The sequence below is a fragment of the Osmerus eperlanus genome, chromosome 20 (genome assembly GCF_963692335.1).
Source record: "Osmerus eperlanus chromosome 20, fOsmEpe2.1, whole genome shotgun sequence".
NCBI lineage: Eukaryota > Metazoa > Chordata > Actinopteri > Osmeriformes > Osmeridae > Osmerus > Osmerus eperlanus.
This window is the reverse complement of record NC_085037.1, coordinates 10,209,178-10,220,673: the sequence shown is the minus strand read 5'-3', so window position 1 is coordinate 10,220,673 and position 11,496 is coordinate 10,209,178. Positions and strand designations below refer to the sequence as shown.

Genomic DNA, 11,496 nt, shown 5'->3' with positions numbered 1-11,496 from the left:
AAACTCCACTGTTAACAAACCTGCATGAGCTCAACATATGTAGAGCGAGTGTGACTCAAATTGGTGTAATTAAAAAAAGAGGGTGTATAGCAGATTGATGCGATATCCCTGCAGTATATCTCCACACCACAGATGTTAGTCACGAATTGAAAACAACATATAGTCAAACATTTATCCAACTCTGTAATCTGGCCAGTGTTGCTTTAGCTAAAACACTGATGGAAAGATTGCCTGTTGAAATCCTGACCCTGCATTTACAACACAGAAATGATAAAACAAGACGTTTGAAATAATGTATAACCATTCAACCTCACTAGATCGAGAAGAGACCTGTTTGTAAACGATAGTCATAACAAATGTACTACTTGGAACACCACAACTAGCTAACGTTCCTAGCTTGCAGCATAGCACGAATCTATCTCAGCAGTAGTCGGGAGCTAGCGTAGCTAGCGAGCGAGCTAACAAGTTTTCAGACAGCTGCCAACGGTCGTTAAATAGCTCTTGTGATACAAACGTTGAAAACGCGTCTTTCACCTGAAAAAGTTTTACATATTTGGATTAAAGGGAAACCCCTCCTTAAAACGTACCTTTGTTACTTTGTGTCCGTGGTGTTTCAGATGTCAGACTGGTTTTTCATTCCAAATAAGATGGAGCTGTAAGCGTGCAAAAACTAGAAAGCTCAACCGATGAGGGTCGTAGTGTATAAACACCATCACCACACCACCATGCTAGTGCTAGCCCGCTGCCAGATGTTGCTTACAAAACAAGTTAACGTTACTAATAGCTGCAATTATATTGCATGCTAACTTGTCAGGTTGACATTAACAAAAAGCACAGACTGTCGTTTTCTTTGCTCAGAATATTTATGAAAAACAGCCTTCCCCAAGAACTCAGTCGCGAACTGTCAGAAGTCGATAGTAAATGATGTGTACTGCGTCACCATCCTTCGGACTGCGTGGCTTCTGGGAAATGTATTTTACGTATTAACACTGGCCAGTCTGACCTTGCAATGCAATGCATACTTATGAGGGGCCGTTTAAATAAATAATTCAGACTGTCCTTACACAAACACATATTAAACACATACACATTCACATGAAACGTTCACACACATTCATACTACTGAAAACTCACATCCACCACATGTAAAATGCTCGCAGACACGAAACGCATTCACATGAATGTGAAATGTTCATGCACGCATTCATACAACTAAAAACTAACATCCACATATGTGAAATGCTTGCATTGACACATGAAACGCATTCACGTGAAATGTTCACACACGCATACACGACTGAACATTTACATAGCCTACATAAGAAATGCTCGCATGTGAAACACATTCACACACTCATATATGAAACGCTCAAGTCTTATAAGGATGAATAAGACGCTTTGAGAAGAGTGTGAGAACATCACACTTTGCAAAGATGTTTGTGGATTTTTGTTTATCAAATTTTTTTTTTTCCCACATACACAGTGAAAGGAGAGGAAAGAGGAGTGGGGAGATGAGAACAGATAAGCCTATAACAGCATAGGCATACACATCAATAATATATTCTATAATATATTGCGGAGGGGAAAGCGCTAGGGTTTCCTCTCCCATCACTTAGCAACGTGAACACTGGCCGGCGGGAGTAGCTTTAACTGGATACTAGTCGTAGCAGTAGTTGTTTAGTTTCTATTTGAAACGAGGGTTTCATTATGGAAAGACTGTGTCTCGATAAGACTGCTTTAACAGCAGTAGATGACTATCTGGAATACAGAAGGTTTGACTAAGGGTTGACTGTTTTCAGGGTTAAATTAGCCTAAGCTTTTCAAAAAAAATAAGTAGACTAGACTAGCTAACTACAGTAATAGTCTAGCCAGGGAGTGTAGCCTAGCCAAAGCTCGCTGATAACACGACCTAGACTGCTAACTCAATAATGTATTGAGACAGGTTCAGAGTTTCTAAGCACCTGAATGTAATCCGTTGTTGTAGCTAATATTATGGAATTATTTTATGGCAGTTAACCATTACAGTAGGCAACGTTTCGCAAAAACTGTTTTTTACACATTAAGCACTACTGTAGCCGTATCCCATTTCTATGTTTCTCTCCAAGAATTGTTGGTGAGTACGATGGAGGCAGGCTATTTTCCCCAGAAGAATATGAAGAGTACAAGAAGAAGGTCCTCCCTCAGAGATTCAAGAACAGGCTGTATGTGAGCTTTGGAGTGCCATTGGGTAAAGACTGCAAGCTCATAGGCCCAGAGACAGCATGTTTCTGCACACACAGGTACAGTACAGTCAACTATGCTGTCATTTGGGAAACTTTGAGTTGTTATTCTATAAATAGGCCTACACTTTAACTGTTACCCGAAGAGGAAGAAAACAGACCTTTGGTTTACATTACATTACATTACAAGTGCTCGGCTTGGTTCTAGATGGCTTATTTACCTGAGTATATTCACAGCTGTTTTGTGTTCAATTCTCCAGGTACAAGCAGCACCAGACAGACTTTGAGGTTGTTCCTTCTGAACGGCCTCTAGTCCTCCGATGTCTGGTCCTCCGATGTCCATGTGCTGCTTATGAGTACGTTCCTCTGAACGGGTCGCAACCTATCCGCTGCAGGTGCAAACACTCTGCCCACGATCACAATGCAGCCTCCAAACACCTGTGTAGGAAATGTGAGTTTGGCTGACATACCCAATAATAGGTGGAGAGATGTACCGAAGAACCCTCATCCATGTGGGTTTTTTCTTCCATTTTGAACTTCCTGTCTCCTGTTCTCAGGTACATCCTGTACTGGGTTCCGGAGCACCGTCACCTGTGGGTGTGGTGAGCCCAGCTCAGCCCACCAGACTCAAGTGAGATTCAGGTCAAAGTTTCAGTTTGAACTAGACCAAGGATTCAGCAGTACCTGATAGAAACCTGATATTGAGCATCACTGTCTAGTACATCAGTCTCCTCCTGCAGGTTGAGACAATAGAGGAACGGGAGGCTCGAGGACGGCCTGTTGGTCTGTGTGTTCCTTATGCTGCAATGGGGGGACTCACTGGGTTCAGCTCTTTGGCTGAGGGGTACCTGAGACTCGATGACAGCGGTGTAGGTGAGACATCACCACAGATGTTTTCCATGTGGATTCCAATGAAATGTTCCAAATATATGTGTGTCTGTATGTGTAGGTGCTCCTCCCCTCGACACCTTGACCTCTGGACCATCGGGGGCGTTACAGCATGTGTTTGAGAAGGCCTATGGTCCAACCTCCGAACCTACAGGTCAGAACATAGGATGGTCCAACCTCTGGACCTACAGGTCAGAACATAGGATGGTCTTACCTCTGGACCTACAGGTCAGAACATAGGATGGTCCTACCTCTGGACCTACAGGTCAGAACATAGGATGGTCCTACCTCTGGACCTACAGGTCAGAACATAGGATGGTCTTACCTCTGGACCTACAGGTCAGAACATAGGATGGTCCTACCTCTGGACCTACAGGTCAGAACATAGGATGGTCTTACCTCTGGACCTACAGGCCAGAACATAGGATGGTCCTACCTCTGGACCTACAGGTCAGAACAGAGGCTGTAAGGTGCCCTCCATTTCTCTTCTTACAATTTAGCAGGGGGCACTGTATAGTGAACTGAATAAACAATACCCTTCAACATCTTTGTAGGAACATTAAATACATTTACTGTTTTCTGATATGTGCAGCTGAGTCATCAGTGACCCAGGTGTTGTCGAACTTGAGGATGAAGGAGGAGGAAGAGATGGCGTACTTTGAGAGGCGCTACCAGGAGAGGGTGAGGAATGTTCAGTGGCACTAGAGGGCAGTGCAGAGCAATCGACCGCTGTTCAGTGATGCACAGATAGGCATACAGCAGAACTGTTGCGGTTGGTCAAATGCAGGAATCGGCAGAGGGATAGAGTGCCAACAGCTTTACAATCATGCCAAAACTGTAACTGTTTCCTACATGAAGAGATTTTATTGCTGTTTTATTGTGTTTTTATAGCATCTAAAATGTACAAGGCATGAGTAATGTCTAAAGCTGCAGTATCATTCATAGATAAATAGTGTAATTATCCATTGTTTCAGCTAAAGGCGGAGAGACTGGCTGCCAGAGAGAAGATCTCGTCAACAAGAGGTAGCACATCATCATTGTCCACTAAACCACCTGCAACTGCACCCAACAAGCGCCTTCCCAAATAACCCTGCAAGCAACTATCTAAATAGCTACAAGTCAAAGACACTTGGAACGTTTCCCACTCAAACAGTCCAAGTGTAATATAATCCAACAATGAAATACTGTCATTGAATTGAATAATGCTCACTCGTTTTGAAAAGTTAGCCTTTTTGTAACTTCTTGATTTTATTTAATTGGGATCTACTTTAATATCAAATTGGGCCTGTTATTGAACAGCGATATAGACTTTTCTGCATGTTATTGTGTTTGACATCAAATAATTGGCCCAGTACAACATGCAGTGTACATATACAAACAGAGACTTGCCTATGTGTACAACCTTGCCTATGTGTGACCTCAATGTAATCAACAACCGAGGGATACTTGAAGAGGCCAGTCAACCTCTAGCCAATCAGTGACTTAGTCCAATCAGCAAAAAGCCAAAGATGAACACACAGCAGGCATAACTGCAGGCTGCACTTGAGAACTGTAGTAGGTCGGGTACAGCATACATCGAAGGAAGAGTCATTTATAGTGACCTGCCATATCGTCCACTAGGGGGTATTGTGGGCTTCCATTAATCTACCATTAATCACAAACCATTCATCATATTCCTTTTTTCATGTGAATGCCTAGTGGGGCTTTTGTCCAAGTGGTTGTCCAACTAAAACAATTTAGTACAGGAACTAGCTTGTTTACCTCATTTTTTTCACTTCTTTCGAGTTGCTTCTAGAATTACCAGTGTTTCCCCTAGGTTTACAGCTTTGGGGGAGGGGGGGGGCATCTAGAGACATGGTCGCCCGATCATGTAGAGACAGAAATTAGATGCCGTCGTGTAAATAAGATAAATAACATAAGGCCATTTAGTTTGTTTACTAAAAGAGCAAGCTATAGACCTGTTCTATAGAAAAGGTAACCTTAAATGACTTATTTAGTGATCTGGCGCTATTTTACAAAATTAACCATTATATTAGGGGGGCGCCCCGCCCCCCCAACGGCCCCCCTCGCCATTGGGGGGGCGGGGCGCCCCCCTAATATAATGGTAGGGGAAACACTGATTACCCAATGTTTTTAATGAATCTGTATGAAACACTATGGAGGAGAAGAACCTGGTACCATATACCAAGCAGCTTCAGTGACTTGGACTGTGGAAACCAAAGTAAACTAGATAATGAGAAGTTAAGTGGTTAAATGTATATAGCCTGTTTGTTTGATCTCAAAAGGGATAAGCTACATAAAAGATGAAAGCATGTATCTTATATGCGTGTTGCGTCTCAACAAATGTAAGTTGTTTACCAAATATGGTACCACGGATTACATGATGATAAAGAAAATCTGAAGGTTTCGATATGGAGATCAGTGTACTGTCTGGATTGATTAATCCAATTCTTCATGGCAGATCAGTGTTGATGAGAACTGTTTTAATCCTCAGGAATGGAATAAAAAAGAATAGAACATGCAATGTTCTTTCTTGGGCAGTACACTTTTAAGTTTCTTAAATTAATCATAGTAGACAGGATGTAAACATAAACTCTCACACAAATGTTCCCCACATGTCAGGTCACAGTGGATCATCCTCATGCTGTAGGGACTGCATCAGTGAACATAGTCCCATCACCTGTGTCGTCACACAGCGGACACCTGGGGAACCGTTTTTGATCTTGTGAGTGTGTGCTGAACAGGTGGTCTAAAGGGAGAGGGACAGGAGGTGGGCTGCAGAGGTGGCAAGGATGCACCTGCGTCCCTCCAGCCAAGGGTAGGAGAGGGAAGCCAGTGGAATGGATCTTGTCTGAAGGCTGACACTTCACATTCAGTGTGTGTGGGATGACGGCAATATCTGCCGCTATGGCATCAACACTCGCATGTACACAGTACTACACACTGAGAGACGCGAGACTCTTTTTAGAACCAAGCATCCAGATATTAGGACATTTGTAGCCTCTATGTGTCTTATTGTTTTTAAATTGTGTAAAGTTCTAGAACTTTCCACATCAGTCTCACAGACAGGTATAAGAGAAAAAGTCATTCTATAAGAAAAGACCAGAGAAAATAGTCTGGCACCATTAGCTTGTTGTGCATAATTGCTTCACCATAGCAACCCAGTTTTGGCCTGAAATGTAATTAACTTTGGGAATCTGATCAAGAAAATTACTACCTCAATTGCAGCATTGCCATGGGAACCACACCCATCTTTTTTGACAGGGTGCTTCACTGAGAATGAGAGAAGAACAGAGATTAGGAGGGCAATTATGTTGTGCGCAAACACTTCATTACTGTAGTACCTTGTAGTGTGAGGACAGATCGGCTAAATTGAAGGAGAGCACATTTTTTCTAATCTGACTAAAATAGGAGAAAGGAGAGAGACAAAGAATCAAAGACAGGACTCAGGAAGTAAGTATCTTAAGATGTTGGTGCCATAACCATCTTTAAAATATTTAAGATGAATAACTTGATTTGGTTGTATATGTTTGAAAATATTAATTGTGAGGTTTTTTTCTTAAATGGATCTTGGCTGCTGTTCTCCTTGAGTCTCAGTATGATAAATAGAGGGGAGTAGAGAACAACCAGTATCCTTTTCCCAACAAGATCGATCAATTTGTTTTACTTTCATGCCACAGGCAGAAAATACATCAGAACCACTGGAATCAAAGCCCAAACAATACAACATCAAAGCTTTGGTTTTTCTTTTGTTATGTCTTTGTATTCTATTTGGAATAGTTGGAAATCGAAAATGCTGTGATTTCATGGAGCTTGTTTTCCACTTCGATGGCCTCCTATGTTACTAGGATCTTTGAAGGATGTTAGGATGGGGGGACAAGTGAAGGGATGAGGGAAGGAGTATTTTCTTTATTCTCCAAGCGTTCAAATAGCAAATAGAAGGCAATGTCGTGCAGTTGTGAAAAAATCGATAACAATGCTTGGCTATCGAAGATGATTTCGAACCCTATTTAAAACTCTTCACACACACACACACACACATGCTAGCACACACGCACACAAACTTTCCATCATACTCAGACAATCAAGGGGATTCAAAGGAAAGCAGAAACCAAAAATGAGAACGGAACTCTTTCCTGATCTCTGATTGTCTTTTCAAAGTGAACTATTTGCAGTCATCGAGGGACCCCTGATTGGGTGAGACACTCAAGGCAAAATCAAAGGATGTGATACTTCATGATGAAACATAAAAAGAGGAAGTGAGCAAGAAGTGAGTGAGAGACAGAAAGATGCAGGCTGGCAGAACAGAAAAGAAAACAAACAATTTGACTGAAGAGGATAGACAAAGACTTACAAAGAGGGTAAAAAAAAGTAAGGGTGAGCAAGAGAGAGTGAGGAGTAACATTTAGAGGTTAAGAAAGGCTGCGATGCCAGAAGTAGAGAGGAAGAAAGGTCGAGAGACATAACTTTTCTTAAGGAGCCGTCTGAGCCTGTTGATAAGGACCCTGTTGATTTGCTGTTATCTCTGTTCGTTCTCTTCCTCATCACCGTTTAAGCTTTCTCTCCCCATAACACCCTCTTAAGACCCCTTGAATCGTGAGAAGAATGGTGAAGGAAATGGAACAAGCAAGAGACAGATGGGGACAGGAACTGGCCGAGTTTCTTTTAAAGTCAGAGAGAGAGAAAGAGAGAGAGAAAGAGAGGGTGAGAGGGAGAAAGAGAGAGAAAGAGAGGGAGAAAGAGAGGGAGAGAGGGAGAGAGAGAAAGAGAGGGAGAGAGAGATAAAGAGAGAGAGAGAAAGAGAGGGAGAGAGAGAGAAAGAGAGAGATAAAGAGAGGGAGAGAGAGAGGGAGAGAGAGAGAGGGAGGGAGAGAGGGAGAGAAGGAAGGTGATAAAGATGTGAGTCAGTGGGTTTTGTGTGCAGTAGAATAATACCAAGTACTAGATTAAAACTGAACGCTGTTCTCTGTGCATGCCTGTGTCTGGGCGGTGTGGAGTGTGCAGGAACTCAACGTAACATCACACAAACATTAGTAATAATAACTATCAAACCCTAATGTTGAAGTAGAAAGAAATGTCTTTAAAAAGCTGCACATTCTACTGCCGGACAACTATAGCAAAGTGCTTTTTAATGCTTCCGATGGAATCTTAATAAGGGTTGCTTAAATTATGCTTTATTAAGTGCCCAATCCCATGTCAGGCAGCAATGCTCAACCAAGTAGTTGGAACTGAAATAAATTACTTAAACAAGTCAAACATAAATGATTGTCTAGGCTAGACTGTTGATAGTGTTCTGTCTGGGATGCACACACGCACAAAACCCACCCAAACTGACTGAGGGGCTGTATGAAAGGTGACCACACAAGCTGAACTACCTCACTGTCACACACACAATCATCATACACTGTCCATGTGACTGGAATAGTGATATGCACTTTGACAGTTTATTGGTTTAACAGTGATTGATTGTTGGTGTTTTTATTGGTCCACACCTTTTATTGGAGGTGTTATTCATTTTCTTTACAGTTCTGGCAGTGAATGCTGACCTGAGGTCACAACTGCACTGGACACATGACATGACTTTGCTGTCATTCTTCAAATCAGTCTGTCAAAGTAGGATGCTTCTTGTATGAATGACATGCAGTCAGACACAGAGTGAGGACACAAGGCCGTAACCATGGAGTTAACATTGGGGGGGACGAAATCTGCTGGGGAAATGTCCTTTCCTTCTTTTTTTACGTTTAGTTATGAATATAATTTTTTATGATCATTTCGGACAGCGTGCGTGGTTGCCTGTCGTAGCGTAGCACATTTATATTTTCTGGGGAGGGATGTGTGTAACCCAATATATATTATGAATACGGTCCTGTGAGGACAAGACGGTCTACAACATAGACTGACAACATTCATAAGAACTGATGGGTTGACTTGCCTTCACAGCAGCAGTGACTAACGGCCTCTTAATTAACAGGAGACAAATAATAATGTGAACCAGAACATAAGGATTTACATTTCCTGCAATTTCCTGAAGGGAAGTTAACATTTTACTGTGTCACAGATAAATTAAACTCCTAGAACATTGTCATCACAGAAACTCTATTTCGGTTGATAATTGGCCTTCACATCTTATTTAATGCACTGCTCATTGAAAGGCAAAATTACATGGAAAACCAGCACCAAACCTTAATGTTACCTTCAATGATCCATTTTAATATATAAAGTGTTAGGTTTAGATATAGAACATTACTTACATTTTGGGGGTTTGGGAAGGTGAAAAGGTGAAACCTTTTTGTGACATTGATTACTTGATTTTATTGAGGTATTGGTTTTGTCTTCTTTTGGTTAGACTGCCTGTACTGGTGGAGAGGTAACAATGATGGTGGTACTGGGGTTGTTTTCTATGCAGATGCGTTGAGCTACTATCTAAACTTAAAACACCAACATTTGTCTTATCAGCTTGAACAACAGCATGAAATACAATGTGTTTAGCTTGTACATCATGTCAGATAAAGACAACAGTATGGTTAAAAGCAGTAATTTAAATGCCATTTGTATTAAATATATGCTTTAGGCAACTGGATATGTTGAGCTTTTTTTCCCCTAGTAAGCATTTAAAGACACAAGAAAAGAGGAGATAGAGAGCGACTGCCAGACAGTCGCAGCCTTTTCTTGTTACATTTGCAGGGACCAAATAGGAACAACTCGCCGAATGCACAGTTACATAAAAGCCATTTCAACTCTTCTAAGAAATGTAGTGCAATCAATAACGTGTCATTCACTTCAACAATACATCTTGAAGTGAGGATACAAGCTTTCAAAAATGAGAGGTCGAGCGCCAAGGGGAATAACATTTGCATTACAACCAGCTTGAGCTGGCTAATACACAATACTTTAATTCTGGCATTAAGGAAAGGGATTTCAGATTTCTCTATGAACATGTAATCATTGGTGAAAGGCTTACTGTATGAAGTATCAGGATACCAGATACTGCACAACTGTATAGCACTGAGTAAACAGACAGCATGGTTTGTTTTCTTGTATGATAGATAATGAGAATGTTTATCTTTTATTTGTTTTATTACATCTTGAGAAACACTTTCCATCCACTCTGAAGCTTCTAAAAGTACAGCTCAATCTTCCTCTCTCTGCATGAATCACTGTATCTACAGAAAGATGGAGTGGGTAGATGGAGACTAATGCCTACTGACCTATAGGTTAGCCAGAGTTGTGATCTTGGACTGCCACTGACGGCCCTCCCTGAGGCCATCTACTGCAGCTCAGTACGGGCATGTTGTTTATTGTGTTGGCCACGTTCCCTCCGGGCACAGGGGTGCCATCTGTAGCCTGCGTGTCACCATGTGAGGAGTGTGTAACATATGTGACTTTGTGCTACTCTGTGTCGTGATCCAGTTTACTTGTACCCTCATACAACTAACTCCTGCCACTGCACTAAAGTAAAGGCCAATTATAAATACTATATATTATCACAAATTAAACTAACAACACCCCGCAAACCTCAGAATGACAGGGAAAACAGAAATATGAATAGGTGGAGGAATCCGGTCACACTTCTTGCTCCACTTACTGTAGTGGGAGCTGCTTTGCCACATCCGTCCCTGCAATCTCACTTCATACAAGCACTTTAAAACATCTTGGCTGAAAACGTTACAAGACAGCTGAATAACGATTCCAGAGATTATTCACCAGCTCTCAAAGAGTGAGAGACGAAGGTATCATGAATAGATTTTGAATGAAGTGCTTGGTACGTCAAAGAAAATTCCTATTCAGTAATTTTGAAGGAGATATTTAAAGGTTTGCCTGTATTGGTTATCTTGATGCCCTGAGTGAATATATATCCTGGGTGGATATTTGGGTGACATCTACATATCACACTAAACTTTAGGTATTTTGAGTGGCCTAAGTGATCTTTACTATATCAATAGCCTATTGGACCCGATTAGTGCTGCGATTGATTCATCAAATCTCAAACGCATCCAGTGCATTTTTTACTTTCAAATGAATGTGATTATACGGTCTATTTTGGCCTTAGGCGGGCTTTCATTGCAAGTTTGATTAAATTCATCCGAATGTTATTTCAACACACGTAGATAAAGTCATCAGTAACCATTAAGAGAAGATGATTAACTATTGTCTCGCATTTCTAAACCGCATTCTCTTCTCCACACTTGTCATTACTGTCCATTGTTTCACTCTATCAGCCAGCGCTATTAAACATTCATGCATCTGGTAGAAAAACGACCAATTAACTGTGAAATACACACTCATATACGCACAGACACACACATACACATACAAACACCCATGTCTGAGGGAGAAACAGAGGGTTACATGGCAATGGACAACTCTTTTAATAGCTCATGATTACAGC

The 11,496-nt window shown here is 41.4% G+C and overlaps 2 protein-coding genes across 2 annotated transcripts in view; both read left to right on the top strand.

Moving 5' to 3' along the window:
• tril (TLR4 interactor with leucine-rich repeats) overlaps nt 1–11,496 on the top strand; it is a 116,974-nt gene that overhangs the window by 40,458 nt on the left and 65,020 nt on the right. The gene's annotated exons all lie outside the window — the stretch shown is intronic.
• fam221a (family with sequence similarity 221 member A) lies at nt 1,626–4,745 on the top strand. The gene is made up of 8 exons (XM_062486551.1): nt 1,626–1,772; nt 2,106–2,279; nt 2,480–2,670; nt 2,777–2,850; nt 2,960–3,092; nt 3,169–3,261; nt 3,700–3,788; nt 4,082–4,745. The coding sequence occupies exons 1-8, from the start codon at nt 1,708–1,710 to the stop codon at nt 4,193–4,195; spliced, it is 933 nt and encodes a 310-aa protein (XP_062342535.1). The 5' UTR covers nt 1,626–1,707; the 3' UTR covers nt 4,196–4,745.

What these genes read in the sequence shown, in the direction of transcription:
- fam221a (XM_062486551.1), top strand. Translation starts at nt 1,708, where the DNA reads ATGGAAAGACTGTGTCTCGATAAGACTGCTTTAACAGCAGTAGATGAC. An exon ending in GACTATCTGGAATACAGAAG is followed by an intron (nt 1,773 to 2,105) that starts GTTTGACTAAGG and finishes TTTCTCTCCAAG; the next exon opens with AATTGTTGGTGAGTACGATG. An exon ending in TCCAACCTCCGAACCTACAG is followed by an intron (nt 3,262 to 3,699) that starts GTCAGAACATAG and finishes TGATATGTGCAG; the next exon opens with CTGAGTCATCAGTGACCCAG.